Here is a 25,011-nt window from a genome sequence, read left to right on the forward strand (position 1 = left end):
AACATGTAGAGAATAATATGTGCAAACAAATCAGAGAGGGGAGCTGAGGGAAGTCTTTAGCGGGTGAGAGAGGGAGGGAAGGGTCAGAATTAAAAAGGGAGGGAAATGTAATCGGTTATTTTGATTGATAATTTGTTTGGTTAAAATCGTTTAATAAAAATATATTTATTTTTTTAAAAGGAAGGCAATCCCAACTAAACATCAGGAAAATTTTACTGACAGTAAGAGTCATTCGACAGTGGAAAAAATGAAACATATACCAGGCCTAGAGGATAAGAGACAGAAGAATTTTATTCCAAGAGACTCTGTCCAGAACCCTTCTCAAGATGGCGGCTAGCCATGGATCAAACTGTCCCATCTCCCATTCTTCATCAGATTGGTTCCTGGATCAACAAGGCACATGGAATGATGGGAACTGTAGTCTCCTAGCCACAATCTCCAGCTACGGACACCATCCCGCATAACCGGAAGGCTGTGCAATTGGCACAGGCTGGCAAACCCAACAACTCCCAAGTGCCGGTTCTAGGTTCCCTCGTCCTTTCGGATAAACGGAAGCAGTTCATTCGTGAGGACGTGGCGCCGGTCACGCCAGCGGAAATGTGTGGGCGCCTGGCTGGGCCCTTGCTCATAGTCAAAGCAAGGGCTCAGCTCAAAGGCCAGGGCCGATTTCACCAGCCCAACGCCGCCGGCTTTCTCTGGCCCCGGGTGGTAGAGGCGCCCATTCTCGGGCAGCATCAGTAGCTTCTCGGGCTGGAAGGGCACAGCCAGCTTGTCCGCTCCGCCGCAGTAAGACAACAGCTCCTCGCCTGACGCCCCCTGCAGGAGGTGGGTGAAGACGATCGGCCGGTCGTCGCATCGGACAAAGTTTTGCTCGCGGCCGCAGGGTGAGAGGTAGGGGAAGGCGGCTTCGTAGCGCCCGCTCTGGTTCAGCTTGAGCTGCTTGAAGAAGAAGACCAGGAACTGCTTGTCTGCAGGAGAGAAAGCAAGAGTCGATGTGTTTCCAATCTCCTACCATCACACGTGGGAGGCGCTGTGGGTTAAACTACAGAGCCTAGGACTTGCTGATCAGAAGGTCGGCGGTTCAAATCCCCGCGACGGGGTGAGCTCCCGTTGCTCGGTCCCTGCTCCTGCCAACCTAGCAGTTCGAAAGCACACCAGTGCAAGTAGATAAATAGTTACCACTCCGGCGGGAAGGTAAACGGCATTTCCGTGCGCTGCTCTGTTTCGCCAGAAGCAGCTTAGTCATGCTGGCCACATGACCCGGAAGCTGTACGCCGGCTCCCTCAGCCAATAAAGGGAGATGAGCGCCCTTCTATTTTTGTATACTTCCACTTTATATTTGATACACACACACACACACACACACACACACACACACACACACACACACGTTTCTAAGGTCTTTGATCAGATCCTCAAAACTAATCTTACATAACGTATCTGCTTCTACGCTTAGTAAGGATAAGGCATCCAGTCTGCCTTGTTGCAGAGTTGCTCTGTTGGGATTTTTAATATACTTCAGCTGAGAAAATGAATGCTCAGTTGAGCAATTTGTGATCATTCGTGTTAAAAATCTGGCAGTGGAAAATTTCTGCGGTGGCTGCCCTTCCCTTGATGCCCAGAGCACGTGCTTAATTGTTCATCCAGCCCCAGAGGAGGTCGATTCACCACCCGAAGCAAATGGCTTCCCTCTGCCTAATGCATGGGCTGGCCCTGGCCGGGGTCAAACATCCCTTGAAATAGACAAAATGAAGAATCCTCTGCTGTGCTACCAGCTCTGAGTTCTTTGAGAAAGGCCAGCCTGCAGCTCAGAAGAAGGCAATCTGAACCATGCTCTGTTTGGCTCCTTCTAACCAATCCACCAAGCAGCAAACAGCCCTAGACGGAACAGAACTAACACAACCATTTTGCAGGATCCCTTCATTTACAAACCCACCTGTTCTCAGATTACGTTTTGTGTGTTTTGCCTTTAGGGATTTGAGAGACTGAAGGCACCCCCCTTCCTAAAGAGCAGTCTTAGCATGTCAAGGGAATAAACAACTATCTGACTTTTAGAAGGCATCTGAAGGCAGCCCTGAATAGGGAAGTTTTTAATGTGTGACGTTTTATGGTGGTTTTATAATTTGCTGGAAGCCGCCCAGAGTGGCTGGGCAACTCAATCAGATGGGTGGCACATAAATGATAAATCATCATCACCATTATCTCGTGTGTGGTTTGTGTTTGGAAGACAGAGAGTCATTTAAGGAGTTCGGGAACTTGGAAAAACTATGCCAGAAAGGTCTAGGCCAGCCTCTCGCAACTATGTGCCATTCAGATGTTTTGGGCTAGAATCCCTCCAGCCCCTGCGCTGGCTGGGGCTGTTGGGCATTGCAGTGCAAATCATCAGAAGGGCACCAGGTTGGCCGAGGCTAGCAGACACGATTCGTGCCCTACAGTGAGGCAGGCGCTGTGATGACCTGGGACTCGGGCTCAGACTCGGAACCAGAGGGGTCTCAGTCTGCACCGGATCCTTTGCCTCAGGCATCACCTGAACCAAGTCTGGGGCCTGATCCTGAAGAGTCCCAGTCTGCACAGGTTCCCCTGCAACAAGCACCAGCTGGGCCGAGTCAGGGGCCTGAGCCTGCCCTGGCTCCAGATGCGGGGATTCCCTCGTTGCCTTCAGCTGGGCCATCGCTTACAGCTGCTCCACTACAGGTTGGGTCAGGGGAGGCTGAGGTGGCCCTTGGGTCTAGTAACCCACCGATGTCTCCGGAGTTGCAGAGACTAAGGTCTGAGAGAAGGAGAGACCTGAGCACTCGCAGGAGGAGTGCTTGCCTTCAGACGAGACAGGGAGGTGAGTCGCTGGGGGATTAGGACCAGCCCTTACCTCGACAAAGATAAAAGGCTGTCGGACCCCACCCCAGGTTGCGGGAGCAACATTGCTGTATGCCTGATCCTGTACCTGTTCTTGCCTGGTTTCCTGCCTCATGTCCTGCCTTGACCCTGTTGGACTGACTCCTAGTGGAACCTTTGGATTCTGGACCGGACCTGGATTGCAGTTCTGCGGTTACCCCTGGGCCCAGCACAGGCGCTCGTGTGGAGAGACCCTCAAGCACCAACTCTAGCCCAAGGAACGCAGGCAGAACGCGACTTAATCAAAACCAGCACGTAAGCCAAACACCTTGGCCATCAGTTTCGTTTATTTTGAGCTCAGAAGGCCGTTTCTTCGCTGCACGCTTCCTTGGCAAGCCATTTGGATGTTCTGCTTCTCTTTGGCATTCAGCCCAAACAACTGCGACCCGGAGGCAGCGGACCCAGCGGCATTTACAAGTGTGAGCCGCAGAACACAGGCAGGTGGGAAGAGTCGTAAATCTGAGTTATTAATAGCGCAGGTGCAGGCACGTAATTGGCGGAAGGAAATTAAGATGCAAACAGGCACACGCCGTGCGTGTTTTGTTTGTTTTGCTGGGAGCTACTCTGGAAACGAGGCGATGGTTGGGTGTGTGTGTGTGTGTGAAAGAGTCCAAACTGGAAGCGGTGGGGAGAAGGAAGGATGCGGCTTGCACAAGCCCGATCCCAAGCTCATCACGTTATGTGACGGTGCAAAATCCCACGTGGATTTGGCAGGGGTGTTTCGCAAGCGGGAAAGGAGATTCTTGCCCCCGGATCTTCAAATCGGAGGGGTCTTAAACCCAGGCGACTGTGTGCTAGCTGGAAGCACACCCCTGAACCCCACTTAGCTATGATTTTTAATGATAAGAGGAAGGTGAGGATTGAGACTTTAAGCAGTGGCTGGAGGAGAGAGAGCACAGGAATGGCAAATCTGAACTGGGGGCTCTTGAAAACCTTTTTTAGCTCCACTCCTCCCCCCACTGGGCCACTGCCGTCCTGGGACATGTCAATTTTGAAGAGGAACGATGTGCGGCAGGAGGCAAGCGAGTGCTGCTGACAATGCTCCTGCGGAAGTGGAGACATGGCGCAGTGACAGCATCCCTCTGCAGTGCAGATCGTCTTGGGGGGGGGGGTTCTCTGCCTCTGACCTGCATCCAACCCCCAGGCAGGAGGCAAACCGCAGGAGTCGGGGGCACACCAGCTTGCAAGCACTTTCATTCTCTTTCTCCTCCCCTTTTTAAAAAATGAACTCTTGACTGCTCACGGCTACAACTGATGCATTGGAAGATGAAACCGGGGTGGGGGGTGGGAATGGACAGCCCACCCAAAGACAAGAGGAAGGCAGGGGAGGAATTCAGCAAGAACTATTGCAATTCCTGGTTCAGTTTTAAATGTAGGTTTGTATATACCTCCAGCATCTTAGAAAGCAGAAAGCAGAGACATCACCTTGCCAACAAAGGTCCGTACAGTGGTACCTCGGGTTACATACGCTTCAGGTTACAGACTCCGCTAACCCAGAAATAGTACCTCGGGTTAAGGACTTTGCTTCAGGATGAGAACAGAAATCGTGCTCCTGAGCGCGGCGACAGCAGGAGGCCCCATTAGCTAAAGTGGTGCTTCAGGTTAAGAACAGTTTCAGGTTAAGAACGGACCTCTGGAACGAATTAAGTACTGTACCCGAGGTACCACTGTATAGACTTCATGCATGCACACTAAAACTCATACCAATAACAAACTTAGTTGGTCTCTAAGGTGCTACTGGAAGGATTTTTTTTATTTTGTTCCGACTATGGCAGACCAACACGGCTACCTACCAGTAACTAGATCCTGGCACAAGTTTATGCCACCCAGGGCCACCCAGAAGATACTTCCTGGCACCCAAGTGACCCACATTAGGAAATGACTGGCCATTTCTCAAAGCAAAAACACTTTCCTTGCCACCCCATTGGTTTCTATGCTGTTTGTTTTTTTGTAAGGGAAGAAGATTTGAGTGTATTATCAATTTAGGATGGGGTGGAAGGTTCAGAGGCTATGAAGGACTTGCTCACAAATTCATTGACCGATGCACGAATTATGATAGCTAGGAAGTGGAAGGGGCAGGCAGAATATAAAATGGAAGAATGGTATAAAGGGGTGTGGGATACAGCTATTAATGATAAGTTAACATGTGCCATTAAGGTAAGACGGGGAATATGCTGAAGAAATGATTTTGAGGAGATACGGAAGGTGTTTGTAGAATTTGTATTGTTAAAATGGAAAGGGGTCAAACCATTGCAAGAGGTGTTGAAATTTTGGGGCTTTGGATGCCTACAATGGAATGGTCTTGGTGGTGGGGTACACATTTTTATTCTTATTTATTTATTATTATTACTATGTCAAAATAGAAAATTAAAAGGTTTTGAGTGGAAGTATTAAATAAATAAATAAATAAATTATATCATACGCTTATCCAATTAGGTCTTCCATCTGATAAGGGTCTTTTCCTCTCTGACTGATGTTAGGGTGCGACTAACCAAGGGACGGAAGGAAAGGAACACAGAACGCTGCCTTATACCAAACGTTACACCAGCATGTCTAGCCCTAGATCTACAACTGATCCAGAATGCTGCAGCTAAATTGGTGACTGGGAGCGGCCAGAGTGGTGCATGCTCTAGTTATCTCCCGCTTGGACTACTGCAATGCGCTCTACGTGGGGCCACCTTTGAAGGTGACCCGGAAACTCAGAACACCTTGATTTCTTTACATTGCCACCACATGTGATACAGGAGGCGGGCAGGTGTGGAGGACTCCCTGGTCCTAAATGGGGCAACTGTGCCCCTGAAGGACCAGGAGCGCACCTGGGAGTCATTTTGGACTCACAGCTGTCCATGGAGGAGCAGGTCAATTCTGTGTCCAGGGCAGCTGTTGACCAGCTCCATCTGGTACGCAGGATGAGACCCTCCCTGCCTGCAGACTGTCTCGCCACAGTGATGCATGCTCTAGTTATCTCCCGCTTGGACTACTGCAATGCGCTCTATGTGGGGCTACCTTTGAAGGTGACCCGGAAACTGCAACTAATCCAGAATGCGGCAGCCAGACTGGTGACTGGGAGTGGCTGCCGAGACCACATAACACCGGTCTTGAAAGACCTACACTGGCTCCCAGTACGTTTCTGAGCACAATTCAAAGGGTTGGTGCTGACCTTTAAAGCCCTAAACGGCCTCAAAGGCCCAGTATACCTGAAGGAGCGTCTCCACCCCCATCGTTCAGCCCGGACAGTGAGGTCCAGCACCGAGACCCTTCTGGCAGTTCCCTCACTGCGAGAAGCCAAGTTACAGGGAACCAGGCAGAGGGCCTTCTCAGTAGTGGCACCCGCCCTGTGGAACGCCCTCCCATCAGATGTCAAAGAGAAGAACAACTACCAGACTTTTAGAAGACATCTGAAGGCAGCCCTGTTCAGGGAAGCTTTTAATGTTTAATAGGTTATTGTATTTTAGTGTTTTGTTGGAAGCCGCCCAGAGTGGCTGGGGAAACCCAGCCAGATGGGCAGTGTATAAATAAATAAATAAATTATTATTATTATTATTATTATTATTATTATTATTATTATTATTATGGCCCAATGCTGTCAACACTGACTGGCAGCAGCCCTCCCAGCTCTACCTGAAGATGACGGGGTTTGAACCCGGGACTTTTCACATGCAACGCGGATACTCAACTTCTGAGCTACAACTGCATGGTAACACATGCCACTGGTGGGATTGCACCAGGCTGCTGACGGATGTGCTCAACCAATGCGCAATGGAACTTAGTCCCAGGGAGAAGAATGTGCAGGGGAAAGGGGGGGGGGCAGAGGCAGTTGCAAGACTAGATCCTATTTGCCAGCTGATGGGGGGAAACATCACTGGACCTTCTTGTCCCCAAAGGCCTCATTTAGCTGGAGATTTTGCTACAGCAAATGTTGACTACCGTGAACGATTATGGGAGTGTTCCGGATTAGCAAAAGCCGGCATGAGGAAATGGGGAGGTCAAGGCATATTGTGAGGTTTGGCGGAGGAACATCTGGCGCTCAGCTCTGAGGACAGGGGAAATAATGGGGCTGGCAGGAGAGCATTCTGCAACCAGGGTGTTCTCCCTAAAACCCCACCCTAGATGTGGAGCAATCTCACCAGCCTCATTTGCCCCCAGGGGTGGAGCACCACTTCACTGCCTCGGCCTCGCAAGGCCTGGTGGCGCACCGGCCTGGGTTTTTAATACCGATTAAAGATTATGCCGGCAGGTCTTAACACAGGAACACTGGAGGGGATGAGTGCAGCTCCGGAGAAGATAAAAAGTCTCCAAGCAGGGATTTTCAGGATCATGCAATGGCTTAGCAGAGGATCCTCTAATTCTCACCAAGAGATCTCACTTACACAACCGTTGACAATTGGGGGGGGACGACCATCTGCTCAGGAGCACCTGCCAGAGCTTGCATAACCTGCGTGAAAAAGTTTTTTACCCCCCCAGGAACAAAAGTCACAGGCCAAAGTGTTCTTCAACTCACATAACCGCTCCCTCCTTGCAATTTGCTGTCAAACGAAGCTGAACCTCAGGCCAGCCCACGACACTCTTCATGCAACGCGTAGTTAAAACCAACTTAAAGGTAAAGGTAAAGGGAACCCTGACCGTTAGGTCCAGTCGTGGCCGACTCTGGGGTTGCGGCACTCATCTCGCTTTATTGGCCGAGGGAGCCGGTGTACAGCTTCCCGGTCATGTGGCCAGCATGACTAAGCCGCTTCTGGCGAACCAGAGCAACACACGGAAACGCCGTTTACCTTCCCGCCGGAGTGGTACCTATTTATCTACTTGCACTTTGACGAGCTTTCGAACTGCTAGGTTGGCAGGAGCAGGGACCGAGCAACGGGAGCTCACCCCGTCGCGGGGATTCGAACCGCCGACCTTCTGATCAGCAAGTCCTAGGCTCTGTGGTTTAACCCATGGCGCCACCTTTAAAAGGTGGTTAGACGCAGTCCTGGAGGAACTGACAGCTCCTCAGCCTCGTTGGCACTCAAAGAAGATATGCCTAAGGGCTGAGAGGTCAAGGGAGGTGTTTGGGGGACTGGAAAGAACCTGCTGGCGGTCTAGATTCTGCCAGGCACTGTCAGTCGGTGTGCTAGAGCAGCATTAATGTGCCAGAGCAGCGTTAACAACCAATGAAGTCTGCTCTGTTTGGATGAATGGGGCGCTTGCCCACCCATCTCAGCCTCACAGCTGCCTGCCTTCTTAAAATCAAAGAACTGTCGAACTGGAAGGGACTCTGAGGGTCATCTAGTCCAGCCCCCAATGCCGGAACCACAGAATCCCATCCAACCTCTGTTTCAGAAACTCCAACGAAGGAGATCCCCCCACCTTCCAAAGGAATCCATTCTTTCTTACAACCAGTCCGGGGTGTGTGTGTCCTGCGTGTCAGTTTCCTCTGCCTCCTCCTCAATCTCAGTGTTGCCCCCTATAATACTCAGCAGGGAAGAGGAGGGTTGGGGCAAAACTAGAGGCAGCTGGCTCTGCCTGTCTCTGCTTCCACCTCCCGTGGGGCTCCCTGTCTTCTGCCTCACCAGTCCCTAATCGGCACCAATGTCTCGGCAACACAATGACCATGTAGATACGCAACAGGCAATCTTTATAGAATTCCTTCAAACCATAACAAGTACAAAATGAAATCTTTAGTCTCAAAACCTCTGAAAATCTTTAAATGAATATGATGTCCAACACTGAACAGTGACTACATTATTACATGAGCACTGTTCCACAGCATTTGATATTTTCATTTACATATATTCATTCGAAATAAGATGGGTTTATGAAGCAATTCTATATCCTCCCACCACGCTGATGAAGAATTCTACGAAACAGTAGTCAATATCCGGAATCACTGTTCAGCGTTGGACATCATATTTGTGAATACACAAAGCTTCACAGCTTGTCTTTCATCGTACAAAGTTATGGTTTGAAGGAATTCTATAAAGATTGTCTATTGCGTATATACATGGTCATCGTGTTGCCTAGACATTGCTGACGTTCTCTATGCAACACAGGGGTTTGTTTGGTTACCTAATCGGCACCAGGCAGCCACCACTGTCAATGATGACTTAGAAGGGTCAAGCCCGCCATTTGCAATTTGTTTCCGCTCCCATGACGGTGCTCAGCTGGCTCAAGGAGGGATGGGTGCCTTCATCATCATCATCATAAATTTTATTTATACCCTGCCCTCCCCAGCCAAGACCGGGCTCAGGGCAGCTAACACCAGGTATAAAAACAATTGATTAAAATACAACTTTAAAAACAAGATTAAAATACAACATTAAAATGCAGCCCCATTTCAGTAGAAACTCAAATAAAAAACTTTTTGGGGATGAAAACGTCAAATCTTCACCAAGGCCAGCTATCCAGACTGGTCCTACGTGGGCCAGAAAAAAGCCAGGGAATTCCCCAGATAGGAGTTCCATCACAGAAGGAAAAAGGAAAAAGGGGAAGGGGATCAAGTTGATTCCAAGCCCAAGGCCAGGCAGAACAAGTCTGTCTTGCAGGCCCTGCAGAAAGAAATCAGATCCTGCAGGGCCCTGGTCTCATGAGACAGAGCGTTCCACCAGGCTGGAGCCAGTGTTGAAAAGGCCCTGTCTCTGGCTGAGGCTAATCTGACTTCCTTAGGGCCCAGGACCTCTAGGGTGTTGCTCTTTATGGACCTTAAGGTCCTCCGCGGGGCATACGTAGAGCCGTGCAGACCGGAATGCAGCAGGTGGACATTACCTTTGAAACACGTGATGAAGTTCTTGACTTTGGCATCGTCCAGGAAAAGCTGAGCAGGGTTGCCGGAGGAGGGATTGGGAGAAGGAGGAGAAAGAAACAGGATGATGAGCAGACAAATCATTTACAGTCTGGTAAAACACAACCATTCAAGGCCGGCAGGGTGGGGAGGGCTGTATGGGTGTAGCTGAAGGACCAGAGAGCTCCACTGCTCAAGGAGGAACCAAAGACTCTCAGCCTGGGTCACACAGCCAAGTTGATGATACCTGCTGAGTCCAGCAACATTTTCAGTTGGCTTCACCTTGGACCTCACTTGCAACCTGAGCCATGTCTTGCCACCACTGAGCTGTCCAAAACCGGACTGAAGAAGGTTGCAGCAGATGTGGGCTTCTTCTGAAACAGTCAGCATGGCAAGATCTGTACAGATCCACGCAATGCATGCTGCACAACTTAGTGGCTGGAACTGGTTCTGAGACGACAGCCCTCAGCACATTTAGTAGGAAAGTATTGCCACCTAACTCAAAACACATTTGGGGTGGGACTGTTATGAGCAGGGCTTTTTTTTCCAGCCAGAACTCGCTGGAACTCAGTTCCGGCACCTCTCAGATGGGTGCCATTGCCATTTCAGTGGTACCTTGCTTGTTGAATGGCTTGGCTCACGAACAAATCGGCTCCCGAACGCCACAAGCCTGGAAGTAAGTGTTCCGGTTAGCGAACGTTTTTTGGAAGCCAAATGTCCAACGCGGCTTCCGATTGAGTGTGTGCTGGTCCCGGGGGGTTACCGTGCGGCATGGTCTGAGTCCAGTCCGAGGTCGAGGGTGTGGTATGGAGGCTGTCCGTCAAGCCTGAAGCGGGGTCCAAGGCAAGGAGTCGGGTGTGGTCAGGAACTCTGGCAGAAGAGCAGGACAGGGTGCAGGCAGAAACAGGTTGCCAACAATGTTGCTCCCGCAACTTGGGACTGGGGCTGGCTGGCTTTTATCTGCCCTGAGGCATAGGGCGGCCCCTATCCACAGGTGACTCACCTCTCCTGGCCTGGAGGCGAGCACTCCTCCTGCGGGGACTTAGTTCCCTCCGCCTCTCTGCCCTGAGCTTCTGCAGCTCAGGAGAGGCTGGAGGATTACCGGACCCAGAGGCAACCTCAGCTTCCCCTGACGGGGCTGAGAGTGGAGCACCTGCAGGCAATGGGTCCTCCATCACCTCCGGAGCCAGAGCAGACTCAGCTGGTGCCTGCACCTGAGGATCCAGCACAGGTGAGGGCCCTTCAGGTTCAAGCCCCAGCCCCGGCTCAGCTGGTCCTGGAGGCGGGGAATCCTGTGCAGGCTGGGATTCCTCAGGTTCAGCCTCCGAATCCGATTCCCAGGCCATCACAGAGTGAGGGAAGCTCCTGCAACCAATCGGAAGCTGTGCTTTGGTATCCGAACGGTTCTGGGAGTCAGAGGGAACAGATTAAGTTCGACAACCAAGGTACCACTGTATAAGAGAACCAGGGAGGTGTTCATGGCGAGTTCTGGCACCTCATTTTCTGGAAAAATAGCACTAGTTATGAGACACACACTTGTATCGTCAAAAGACCCAGGCCCACACAGCTCACAGTTTGCCCATCACCACCTTTCTCTTCGCCCTCTGCTTCATTGTCAACTTGTAATTTAATAATAATAATAATAATAATAATAATAATAATAATAATACTTTATTTATACCCCGCCCATCTGGCTGGGTTTCCGCAGCCACTCTGGGCGGCTTCCAACAAAACACTAAAATACAATAACCTATTAAACATTAAGAGCTTCCCTAAACAGGGCTGCCTTCAGATGTCTTCTAAAAGTCTGGTAGTTGTTTATTTCTTTGACATCTGGTGGGAGGGAGTTCCACAGGGCGGGTGCCACTACGGAGAAGGCCCTCTGCCTGGTTCCCTGTAACTTGGCTTCTCACAGGGAGGGAACCACAAGAAGGCCCTCGGAGCTGGATCTCAATGTCCGGGCTGAACGATGGGGGTGGAGACGCTCCTTCAGGTCTACTGGGCCTTTGAGGCCATTTAGGGCTTTAAAGGTCAGCACCAACACCTTGAATTGTGCTCGGAAACGTACTGGGAGCCAATGTAGGTCTTTCAAGAGCGGTGTTATATGGTTTCGGCAGCCGCTCCCAGTCACCAGTCTGGCTGCCGCATTCTGGATTAGTTGTAGTTTCTGGGTCACCTTCAAAGGTAGCCCCACATGGAGCGCATTGCAGTAGTCCAAGCAGGAGATAACTAGAGCATGCACCACTCTGGCGAGACAGTCTGCCGGCAGGGAGGGTCTCACCCTGCGTACCAGATGGAGCTGATAAACAGCAGAACAAACCCCAATTAAGACAAACCATGGCTTAGCATTATGAGAGAACTGGGTCACTGGATGCCTCAAAGAGACAAAGGGCTTCAAAATAGCTCAGCCAACACCACCCCTGCCCCTTATCTTGGCTTCCACCATATTATCTAAAGCACGGTAATGTTGGGCTCTGGATAGACAGACACTGAGCAAAGGTTAAGGGTCAACCAGCTTCCTAAAGGGCTATTCACTGACTGGCGAATGTCAACAATGGAGCTGTTTGCAACTCAGAGCTCCCACATTCTTGAGGACTGCTAATTTCCAGATCAGTCCAGAGCACAAGGGGGGCCACAAACTCCTCTTTTAACACTAATTACAACTCCTAATCTCCCCCATAATGATTTATTCAGCACTAATTCAATACACCATTAATGCAGTGGAGGCGACTACGTGAATCGGCAGTTAACGCTAATGGATTAAAAAGAGGCCCAAACAGCCCCAAGGCTTGGCGCGATGCCAAGCGGCACTTTCCAGGCACACCATGCATCTGCCACTCAACCGGCAGAGATCTGCGCTAGAGGTGGCTAATAACATTGGGCTGCCGTGAAAAGGAGAGCCCCGCACTACAGCTAGGCAATACCTGGTTTTCAACATTGCGGTGTTTCATCAGCTAAACATCAAGATGCATCACGATGCCTGAAATAAGGATGGAGCTATGCAGATGTGAACAGCAGGGCTGGGCGATATCTGGTTTGCAACACTGTGATAATTCCATCAGCTAAACATGATATGCTGATATATCACAAGGTCTGAAATAAAGATGGAGCTGGCAGTTGCTGGCTTCATGGTTTTCCCTGCACCGTGATTTTTGCTTGGCACACACACACACACGCATCATGATTTGCGACATATTGTGAGGTCAAATGTTTTGATAGCGTTATCACAATATGGACTTCAATAATAATAATGATAATAATAATCATTTATTATTTATACCCCGCCCATCTGGCTAGGTTTCCCCAGCCACTCTGGGTGGCTTCCAACAGAACACTAAAATACAAAAACCTATTAAACATTAAAAGCTTCCCTAAACAGGGCTGCCTTCAGATGTCTTCTAAAAGTTTGGTAGTTATTTTTCTCTTTCCCACATCTGGTGGAAGGGCGTTCCACAGGGCGGGCGCCACTACCAAGAAGGCCCCCTGGCTGGTTCCCTGTAACTTGGCTTCTCGCAGCGAGGGAACCGCCAGAAGGCCCTCGGCGCTGGACCTCAGTGTCCGGGCAGAACTTCAAACCAGTTTTGGATGATATATCAATATATCGCCCAGCCCTACCCCTCACCAATGGACAGGATTGCTTCCATTGGGTCTTTAGGAGCTAAAGCAACAAAGAAGCGTAAATTAATATTAGTCCTTGGAAAAGACTAGACCATGTGATTAAACTAGTTACCCATGAGAACAGGAAAAGCCTAGCAATGCCAGCCCAAGCCATTTTGGTATCAGAAGCAGAGTCCAAATGCCCTCTCCTCACTAAGGCAAACATTTAAAGAGCCTTTTTTCACACCATTCAGCCACAAATGGCTGCCTTCCTCCATCACTGTGCGCTCCCCAGGTTCATAGGAAGAAGGTTACAGGACCTTCTGCCTCTCCTGCAAGCATATATACAGGAAGTCAGCCTGAGCATGAGGAGGTGGATTTTGGGGTGTCCCTAAGGACGGCTGGGCAGGAGACACATTCCTCTGGCCAACGAGGCACAAAACACTACAAAGCCCTAGTTTGCAAGCTTCAAGGCAGTCTTCGCCAACCTGGGGCTCTCCAAATGTTTTGGACTCCAACTCTCATCAGAGTCAGGAGTGTTGGTGTTGACCTTTAAAGCCCTAAACGGTCTCAGTCCAGTATACCTGAAGAAGCGTCTTCACCCCCATCGTTCTGCCCGGACACTGAGGTCCAGCACCGAGGGCCTTCTGGCGGTTCCCTCACTGCAAGAAGCAAAGCTACAGGGAACCAGGCAGAGGGCTTTCTCGGTAGTGGCGCCAGCCCTGTGGAACGCCCTCCCACCAGATGTCAAAGAGATAAACACATACCTGACATTTAGAAGACATCTGAAGGCAGCCCTGTTTAGGGAAGCTTTTAATGACTGATGTTTTAATGTATTTTTAATCTTTTGTTGGAAGCTGCCCAGAGTGACTGGGGAAACCCAGCCAGATGGGCGGGGTAAAAATACAGTCATACCTTGGGTTAAATATGCTTCATGTTGAGCGTTTTCAGGTTGCGTTCCACGGCGACCCAGAAGTAATGGAACGGGTTACTTCTGTGTTTCGCCGCTCATGCCTGCGTAGTCGCTCAAAATGACATCACGCGCATGCGCAGAAGCGGCGAATCGCAACCCATGCACACGCGCAGATGCGGGTTGCATTCTGTTCAGGATGCGAACGGGGCTCCGGAACGGATCCCATTTGTGTCCAGAGGTACCACTGTAATAAATTATTATTATTATTATTATTATTATTATTATTATTTAAAAAGTGCAATCAAATAAATAAATACACAAATACATACATACATACATACAGCGATTCCTGGGAGACCTCTCTTCCTATACAATTCAAAGTGTTGGTGTTGACCTTTAAAGCCCTAAACGGCCTTGGCCTGGTATACCTTAATTATAAATTATTATTAGTTTATTATTAGTATTATTATTATTATTATCATTATGCCCCTCTATTGCCATCCTTTTACATGTATACGAAATAACGGGCCCCGGCCGTTCTGTCGGGCTTGCTGGGCCGTGATAAGCCACAGCACCCTTCTCGGGGGCAGCCCCCAAACCTTCCCCTCCCTGCCCCCCCCGCACCCCATACCTGTCCCTGGTGGTCGATGTAATAGAAGTACTCCCGGGTGCGGGGCGTGGGGCTCTGGCCCTGCTGGTAGGCCGGCCGGTCGGGTCCGCGGCGGATCCCCGGCCTCAGCAGGAAACGAAGCCCGCCACGCAGCAGCCGCATCCCGGTTTCGGTACTAGACGACAACGACGAGAGGGCTCGGGCTGCGAGCGAGGCCTAGTCTAACCGGAAGTGCAATGGGGGACCGGTGTGGCGACGGACCTGCCTCGTCCACGCTCCGGAGGCGCGTAAAACGTTCCGCTCGCTGCATCGGCTGGGCGCCGAGTCTAAGCCTTCTCTCGTTGCAACTGCTTTCCCCCCGCCAAGCAGCCCTTTCTGCTGGCGGATCCCTTCCTTGCTCAGCGATCTGGCCCATGTCAGTGCCTGATTTACGTATAAGTAATCAAGCTATAGCTTAGGGCCCCACTCTCTTGTTGTTGTTGTTTAGTCGTTTAGTCGTGTCCGACTCTTCGCGACCCCCTGGACCAGAGTACGCCAGGCACTCCTGTCTTCCACTGCCTCCCGCAGTTTGGTCAAACTCATGATGGTAGCTTCGAGAACACTGTCCCACCATCTCGTTCTCTGTCGTCCCCTTCTCCTTGTGCCCTCCATCTTTCCCAGCATCAGGGGCTTTCCCAGGGAGTCTTCTCTTCTCATGGGATGGCCAAAGTCTTGGAGCCTCAGCTTCAGGATATGTCCTTCCAGTGAGCACTCAGGGCTGATTTCCTTAAGAATGGAGACGTTTGATCTTCTTGCAGTCCATGGGACTCTCAAGAGTCTCCTCCAGCACCAGAATTCAAAAGCATCCATTCTTTGGTGATCAGCCTTCTTGATGGTCCAGCTCTCACTTCCATACATCACGACTGGGAAAACCATAGCTTTAACTATAAGGACCTTTGTTGGCAAGGTGATGTCTCTGCTTTTAAAGATGCTGTCTAGGTTTGTCACTCTCTTGGGGGGGGGGGGCAAAAAAACTTAAAGGGGAAAAAACTGGATGTACATTTATAAAATATAAGATAAAAAAACAAATAAAATAAAACCTACATACAGCAGAGGCCAATCAAAACAAAAAGTCTATAAGGATTGGGGAATCTTTAAAGAATATTTAGAAAACTACGGAATAAAAGGAAACATCTTGGCAGAATTAGACTGATCCCTGTATTGTATAAATGTAAGTTAGGAGGGAGGTAAAAAGAAAGTATAAGAAATATGTAACTGCGGTATAAAGTAATGGATAGATAAAGTACAGTGAGAGTAATTGGAAGTCAGTTTTAAATTTCTTCTCTATAAGTTTTATACTTGTGTTCAGTATCAGGAGTATATATGATGATAATTATATTAATCTTCTTGTATCTTATAGTGTGGCGGTTTGTTTGATTTTTCTGTTATTTGTTTGTTTGTTTGTTTGTATGTTTGTTTACTTGTATGTACATCTGTTTTCTCATAAATGTATTTATTTTAAATTAATAAAGATTTTTTTTTAAAACCTACATACAGAAGCAGTGTTTTCTTGTTACAGTAAGTTTCTAGAGACTAGATTATGTGTCTTTGTAAATTGTGTTTCTAAAGGAACTTCTGTTATTGCCAAATGCCAATGTGTGCATTATTAAGTTTGTTATGAATAAAAAATCATTTTAAGTTAGAGCTTAATAATTATTTCACTATTAACATACTTCTTAATTGTATTTCACTATTAATATACTTCTTCTTAATTGTATTTCAGTTCAACAATTATTTTGATAAAATACATATTTTGTTATGTGCAAATGGCTTGAGATACCTAAGGTCCCTAAATTACCATTTAGCATATATTCAACACAAAAAAACAGCGACAATTTGTTGTTGACAAAGGACAGCTGGACACATAAAGGGCCTCATTATATTCAGTAGCTTAGGGCCTCTGACCCATATTACAGACTCCTGTCCACGTTTCTATAATCCAAACTGGGTTGCCACATTTTCTTTCCTAAACTGCTCCTGTGTCTTTACTGAGAAAGGCTGGAAATGATGCTTGACTTTTTCGTGTGTCTTCCTTTTGGCTTTTCAAGGCAGAGGAACCAATGAGAACCATATATATATATATATATATATTTTAATCCCACTTTGAGGCCAACCCCCCCCCCCAGCATTCCTACTCAGATGTAAGTCCCACTGAGTTCCACAGGAAACTTCCAAATAGCATGCAAATCATTGCAGGCTCCTCCAGTTCCTCTCACTAACTCACAATCATATACTTCTCCTTGCCTCCAACCAGTTCACCCATTATGAAAGTGGAGAAAGTAGCTGCATTCAGATAATTTACCTACATGAATACTAAAGGCAAACCTAGACAGCATCCTAAAAAGCAGAGACATCACCTTGCCGACAAAGGTCTGTATAGTTCAAGCTATGGTTTTCCCAGTAGTGATGCATGGAAGTGAGAGCTGGACCATCAAGAAGGCTGATCGCCGAAGAATGGATGCTTTTGAATTCTGGTGCTGGAGGAGACTCTTGAGAGTCCCATGGACTGCAAGAAGATCCAACCTCTCCATTCTGAAGGAAATCAGCCCTGAGTGCTCACTGGAAGGACAGATCCTGAAGCTGAGGCTCCAGTACTTTGGCCGCCTCATGAGAAGAGAAGACTCCCTGGAAAAGACCCTGATGTTGGGAAAGATGGAGGGCACAAGGAGAAGGGGACGACAGAGGACGAGATGGTTGGAGAGTGTTCTCGAAGCTGCCAGCATGAGTTTGACCAAACTGCGGGAGGCAGTGGAAGACAGGAGGGCCTGGCATGCTCTGGTCCAGGGGGTCACAAAGAGTCGGACACGACTAAACAACTAAACAACAACAAAAGGCAAACTTGCAGTTCAGACCACTGGAACTCCCAGTCCATTGACATTAGGCTAACATCCAGTCCAAGCAGAGTGTTACAATAAAGATGACTTGGTTCCTTACCACCGCCTTTTTCTTGCAATTTAATGATGTTGCAAAGCCATAGCAGAGGCCCCATCACCGCCACCTACTGACTATTATCGATAGCACACAAAACTACAATCATAAAAAAGCCAAGTACTGTACGTATCCTGCAAAACCAGGCATAAAAATGGCCAGCCTTAGTTGGCAAAGGCTTTGACAGCTCCCCAAATCAACTAATTTTTAATGACTCGTGTGCCTTTAATAGCAGCCCCAAATGCCAGATTTTGGCAGGTGAGATTTCTTCCTCATCTTTTTATATTTCTAGGTCACGGGCTGAAAAATTGATGCTGACCAAGAAAGCATTAACAGCAAAGACTAATAAAGCAAGACTGTCACCTGCTGACAGTTAAAAACATAACTGCATTTTGCTTTAGCAGCTTGAGCTGTGGCATGAAGAATTTATTACACCTTGGAAGCAGGTGGAGGTGAAAGGAGGAAAACTTCAGAACAGAAAACAGCAGGGAACGCAAAAGAAATCACCTAAATATAGTGGGTCAATGCTTGATCAGAGCCTATTTTCACAGCAGCAAAGATGATCACAAGGATGCCACATCTGCTTCAAGTTAAAAGAAGGAGCGAGAATGTAGGGAGACATAAAAGAGTTTTATCATAGTTCATTCTTATATAGGGATTAAAGGATCTTTCACTTTCGGTTTTCTTAGTTTCTCATTTTCCAATTTTAAATTCACTTCTCCACATTGCTACAGAAATATGTGAATATATATATTTTAAGTCCTGATGAAAATTAATCAGTGTTTTAGTGCAAATTTCTCCTAATAAGCACATTTTTATATGCAGCTTTGCATTTGAACTTGCTGGCATCCGTCTGTCTCGAAAGTAACAAATGTTACTTTCCCCTAACTTAATGCATTTTTGTATGTTATTCTGATTAAATATTGTCATGTTCAATTTCCACAAATATATGCATTTTGGAAAATGCTATGTATTTGGAGACCTGCATCACAAAATTTGTATAAGTGTGAATTTTGAAGGATGGCTGTGCTTTGGTTCTCATATATTTTTCCTGGAAAGTGCAAATGTTGTAAATTGTTTTAGAATGCAAACTGAATCAAATTTGTTCCCCAGCCTCATTCTTATTTATGTCCCACCTTTTCTCCAAGGAGCTCAATAATGTCTGTCTCCCCCCACACACCCAACAACCTTGTGAGGTTGAGAGATAGTGTTCCAAACAATGTCACCAAGCAAGTGAGCATTTGAATCTAGTTCTTCCCAGTCCTAGTTTGGGTTTGTAACCACTATGCTACATGGCCTCTCACAGATGTGAAAGAAATGGAAGCATAGGGAACAGAATGTGTATACCTGTGAAGAGATCCAAGATTTAGAACCTCAAAGCCAAAGTGAGAGCATTTGGGTCAAAATTAAGGGAGAGAAGAATAACAGTGACCTCATTGTGGGAGTTTACTATAGATCCCCAAGCCAAACGGAGGACATAGATGATGCCTTCCTGGAACAGATGGCCAAGCATGCAAAAGGAAGGGAGATAGTAGTAATGGGGGACTTCAATTACCCGGATATTTGTTGGATGTCAAACTCAGCCAAGAGCATAAGGTCAAACAGATTCCTCACTGGCCTTGCAGACAACTTCATTGTCCAGAAAGTGGGAGAAGCTACAAGAGGAACAGCCATTTTAGATCTGGTCCTAACCAATGTTGATGACCTGGTTAGTGGGGTAGAAGTGGAAGGATCATTAGGCGCGAGTGATCATGCTCTTCTGAAGTTTACTATACAGCGGAAAGGAGCAGCCAAGCATACTAGGACTCAATTTCTCGACTTTAAGAAAGCCGACTTCATAAAACTTAGGGAAGTGCTGGGTGAGATCCCATGGACAGTAATACTAAAAGGAAAGGGAGTTCATGATGGCTGGGAGTTTGTTAAGAGGGAGATAGTAAAAGCACAACTTCAGGCAATACCAATGAGACGGAAACATGGAAGGTGCCTAAAGAAGCCAGGGTGGCTATCTAAAGAACTTTTAACTGAGTTAAGATTAAAAAAGGATGTGTACAAAAAATGGAAAAGGGGGGAAACCACCAAAGAGGAATTCAAACAAATAGCCAGCACGTGTAGACACAAAGTCAGAAAAGCTAAAGCACAGAATGAACTCAGGCTTGCTAGAGAGGTTAAAAGCAACAAAAAAGGCTTTTATGGGTATGTTCGTAGCAAAAGGAAGAACAAAGAAACAGTGGGGTCACTCAGAGGAGAAGATGGTGAAATGCAAACAGGGGACACAGAAAGGGCTGAACTCCTCAATGCCTTCTTTGCCTCAGTCTTCTCCGATAAAGAAAACAATGCCCGACCTGAAGAATTTGGAGCAAATGATTCAGCAGAGGAAACACAGCCCAGAATAACTAAGGAGATAGTACAAGAATACTTGGCTAGTCTAGATGTATTCAAGTCTCCAGGGCCAGATGAACTGCATCCAAGAGTATTAAAAGAACTGGCAGATGTGATTTCAGAACCACTGGCAGTCATCTTTGAGAATTCCTGGAGAACAGGCGAAGTCCCGGCAGACTGGAGGAGGGCAAATGTTGTCCCTATTTTCAAAAAGGGGAAAAGAGAGGACCCAAATAATTACCGCCCAGTCAGTCTGACATCAATACCAGGGAAGATTCTGGAGCAGATCATTAAGCAAACAGTCTGTGAGCACCTGGAAAGGAATGCTGTGATCACCAATAGTCAGCATGGATTTCTGAAAAATAAGTCATGTCAGACTAACCTGATCTCGTTTTTTGACAGAATTACAAGCCTGGTAGATGAAGGGAACGCAGTGGATGTAGCCTACCTTGATTTCAGCAAGGCATTTGACAAGGTGCCCCATGATATTCTTGTAAAGAAGCTGGTAAAATGCGGTCTTGACTATGCTACCACTCAGTGGATTTGTAACTGGCTGACTGACCGAACCCAAAGGGTGCTCATCAATGGTTCCTCTTCATCCTGGAGAAGAGTGACTAGTGGGGTGTCACAGGGTTCTGTCTTGGGCCCGGTCTTATTCAACATCTTTATCAACGACTTGGATGATGGACTCAAGGGCATCCTGATCAAATTTGCAGATGACACCAAACTGGGAGGGGTGGCTAACACCCCAGAGGACAGGAACACACTTCAAAACGACTTTGACAGATTAGAGAACTGGGCCAAAACAAACAAGATGAATTTTAACAGGGAGAAATGTAAAGTATTGCACTTGGGCAAAAAAAATGAGAGGCACAAATACAAGATGGGTGACACCTGGCTTGAGAGCACTACATGTGAAAAGGATCTAGGAGTCTTGGTTGACCACAAACTTGACATGAGCCAACAGTGTGACGCGGCAGCTAAAAAAGCCAATGCAATTCTGGGCTGCATCAATAGGAGTATAGCATCTAGATCAAGGGAAGTAATAGTGTCACTGTATTCTGCTCTGGTCAGACCTCACCTGGAGTACTGTGTCCAGTTCTGGGCACCACAGTTCAAGAAGGACATTGACAAACTGGAACGTGTCCAGAGGAGGGCAACCAAAATGGTCAAAGGCCTGGAAACGATGCCTTATGAGGAACGGCTAAGGGAGCTGGGCATGTTTAGCCTGGAGAAGAGGAGGTTAAGGGGTGATATGATAGCCATGTTCAAATATATAAAAGGATGTCACATAGAGGAGGGAGAAAGGTTGTTTTCTGCTGCTCCAGAGAAGCGGACACGGAGCAATGGATACAAACTACAAGAAAGAAGATTCCACCTAAACATTAGGAAGAACTTCCTGACAGTAAGAGCTGTTCGACAGTGGAATTTGCTGCCAAGGAGTGTGGTGGAGTCTCCTTCTTTGGAGGTCTTTAAGCAGAGGCTTGACAACCATATGTCAGGAGTGCTCTGATGGTGTTTCCTGCTTGGCAGGGGGTTGGACTCGATGGCCCTTGTGGTCTCTTCCAACTCTATGATTCTATGATTCTATGATTCTATGATTCTATGAGAATGGACTCTCAAAATTTTAAAGTTGTCATTCTGATAGAGACAATTACACTGTCAGGTTGTCTGCTACCTGATGAAATTGAATTTTTCCCGTTAAGGTCACCTGTGAATTTGGGAACACCAAGCAATCAAAAATACTTCCCCCACCAAAGCGCAAGAACCAGACAAGAGGCAGTTCAGTAAAACTAATCAGGAGCATTGTGAGGAAAGATGCTGTGCGAGGAGGAAATTGCCTTGATGCCGGCGGTTCTTCTGTTCCTTGGAGGCTGAAAATAATCAGGGAAGTTCAGCAGCCAGCTTTGCTTTCAAAATCTTTCAGGGGGATTGGAGATTAGCCTGGCGAAATGAAAACAGACTTGCAAACAAGCAGCTCTAGCATGTAGTTCCCATTTCCTTCTCTCTGGAGCAGCCTTTGCCAACCTGGTGCCCTCCAGGTGTTTGGCAAAACAGCTCAATTCTCATCAGCCCCATCCAGTGCAGCTCTCAATTTACCTCTGCCTCACCTATCCTGTTGAAGCCCCCTGGGGAAGGCGTTGAGTCTCTAGCACACTGCAGGTGCTAAATCAGGAATGATTTATAAATTCATAAATGAGGAACAGTAGCCCTCCATATGTTGTTGGACTACAACTGTTGGCCATTCAGGATGGGGCTGATAGGAGCTGGAGCCCACTACCTGGAGGGTAACAGGCTCCCTCCCTTTCATTTTAAAAAAATATGTTTATTGCTTTATTAAAAAGAAAAATTATAATCAACCAAAAAGAACCAAAGATTACTACGATTTACAAAGGATAAATTAAATTCTTACAACATAACTTCCATTGTGACTTCCAGCCACCCCATGAAGGGTCCCCGTTTTCTTTTATGTAACCCGCTTTTCATTATCTCTTCAAACTTTGCCCAAGTTTTATTTTTGCAAAGTTTTCTATGTTCATACAGGAATCAGTCTAAGCCTGCCAGAGGATTCACATTTTTACAATGCTCTTCAATATATTTTCTATAAATGTCCCACTCTCTAATAAAAGTTTGTTCTGTATTGTCTCTAATTCTTCCTGTCATTCTTGCTAGTTCTGTATGTTCCAATAATTTTGCCTGCCAGTCCAATTTAGTTGGGGTAGTTTCTCCTTTCCATTTTTTGCTATTAAAATTTTTGCTGCAACTGTTGCGTACATAAAGACCTTCCTCATATCTTTAGGAATGTCTGTACCAATTATACCCAAAGGAAAGGCTTCAAACTTTTTTACTAAGGAGATTTTAAACATCTTTCATATTTGATTCCTTAGATTCCTCTTTCCATATTTCTATAATGTATGAAAATTCTTTCCCGTAGCTGATGCTGTATCCAATATTATTTATTTAGGGGTCCTATCAAATATCATATTTCAGGTGTTCTTTCTTTCGAAGTACTCCCCAGATGCATCAACAGTTAAATTATTATTAATAAAATATTTTTCCCCCTATAGCATTTTAAAATCCTCTTAATTAACTCAGTGATTTTGCTGGTGGGACAGAACATTGGTGAGTGAGAGTAGGGGGCATATTTTCATTTTTTACTGAGTACTTAGTACTTATCCTAATTGTATGCCTTTCATTCCTATTTTATCTTTAAACGGAGGCTGCAGTTAGTGCAGGATGCTGCAGCACAATTGCCGACAGGAGTGAGGCCTCGCCAGCATATGATAGAGGTCTGCACTGGTTGCCCAACAGCTACCAGGCCAAATTCTTCTCCCCCCCCCCCCCCACTTTATTTTATAAATTCAAAAAGAAATATAACATAGAATTTGTATAACAAGTTGAAAGATACAGTTGTTGTTGAGTCATTTAGTCATGTCCAACTCTTCATGACCCCCTGGACCAGAGCACGCCAGGCCCTCCTGTCTTCCACTGCCTCCCGCAGTTGGGTCAAACTCATGCTGGTAGCTTCGAGAACACTGTCCAACCATCTCGTCCTCTGTCGTCCCCTTCTCCTTGTGCCCTCCATCTTTCCCAACATCAGGGTCTTTTCCAGGGAGTCTTCTCTTCTCATGAGGTGGCCAAAGTCTTGGAGCCTCAGCTTCAGGATCTGTCCTTCCAGTGAGCACTCAGGGCTGATTTCCTTCAGAATGGAGAGGTTTGATCTTCTTGCAGTCCATGGGACTCTCAAGAGTCTCCTCCAGCACCATAATTCAAAAGCATCAATTCTTCGGCGATCAGCTTTCTTTATGGTCCAGCTCTCACTTCCATACATCACTGCTGGGAAAACCATGGCTTTAACTATACGGACCTTTGTTGTCAAGGTGACATCTCTACTTCTCAAGATGCTATCTAGGCCTGTCATTGCTTTCCTCCCAAGAATCAGTCGTCTTTTAATTTCATGACTGCTGTCACCATCTGCAGTGATCATGGAGCCCAAGAAAGTAAAATCTCTCACTGCCTTCATTTCTTCCCCTTCTGTTGGCCAGGAGGTGATGGGACCAGTGGCCATCAAAGGGAAAAACACTAATAATTTTCTAGTTAACTACAATATCAATCATCATCCATTCTATTATTCTACATTTCATATCTTTATAAGTTACTTCCTGTCTACACCCAGTGTATTTACCCAATATATTTGCCTTTTTAGAAAACTACTTGTACTGAAATAAATTTCATAATTCAATTATGTTCATAATAAACCTAACGTCTTTTTCACTAAACCCTTTGTCTTATTTTACTTCAAACATTTATTCAAACGCTGCCATAGTTGCCACACCTTGATTATAGTTCTGTAAATCAGGCAATCCAGATGAGAACTTGGTTGTTTTGTGCCTTTTCACTGCCTTCCTTTCAGCCCCCGCTTAAAAACATTTTCATTTGGGCAAAACTAGCCAGGTGCTTAGAAATGCTGGGTTGGGCTTTTTAAAAATCTGTTTTAACTTTCCGTGTGTTTTTAAAGCACCGTTGTAAAAAGAAAAGAAAAATAACTGAATTTATTGATTTGTCTTTTTTTTGCAAAGTGCTTCGAGGTAGATTTAAAAAAAAACCCAAACTTTTTTTTTAATTAAAAAGATAAAAATTAAATTGAATTTTATCAAGTAAATAAATAAAACAAAGCAAAAAAAGGAGCCAAAATTTGATATTGGCAAGCGAGAGCTCAGGCAGGTTTCAGGTATGCTTTTTTAAAACAAAAAACAAAAACCACCACCACTTTGGTTAATTTTTATCTTTACAAATAAAAGAAAATCAAGTGGTCTCTTGAATTTTATAAGGTAAATAAAATAAACCAAAAAAGGAGCCAAAATTTGATACCGGCAAGCGAGAGCTCAGGTAGGT

At 46.6% G+C, this 25,011-nt stretch overlaps 1 protein-coding gene across 1 annotated transcript; it reads right to left on the reverse strand.

Moving 5' to 3' along the window:
• Positions 1–273: 273 nt before the first annotated feature.
• On the reverse strand, positions 274–15,180 carry C7H8orf82 (chromosome 7 C8orf82 homolog). Its single transcript, XM_053395127.1, has 3 exons — positions 14,791–15,180; positions 9,634–9,682; positions 274–968 (listed from the first exon to the last, which is right to left on the reverse strand). The coding sequence occupies exons 1-3, from the start codon at positions 14,929–14,931 to the stop codon at positions 523–525; spliced, it is 636 nt and encodes a 211-aa protein (XP_053251102.1). The 5' UTR covers positions 14,932–15,180; the 3' UTR covers positions 274–522.
• Positions 15,181–25,011: the final 9,831 nt, after the last annotated feature.

Source organism: Podarcis raffonei, chromosome 7 (genome assembly GCF_027172205.1).
Source record: "Podarcis raffonei isolate rPodRaf1 chromosome 7, rPodRaf1.pri, whole genome shotgun sequence".
Taxonomy (NCBI): Eukaryota; Metazoa; Chordata; class Lepidosauria; order Squamata; family Lacertidae; genus Podarcis; species Podarcis raffonei.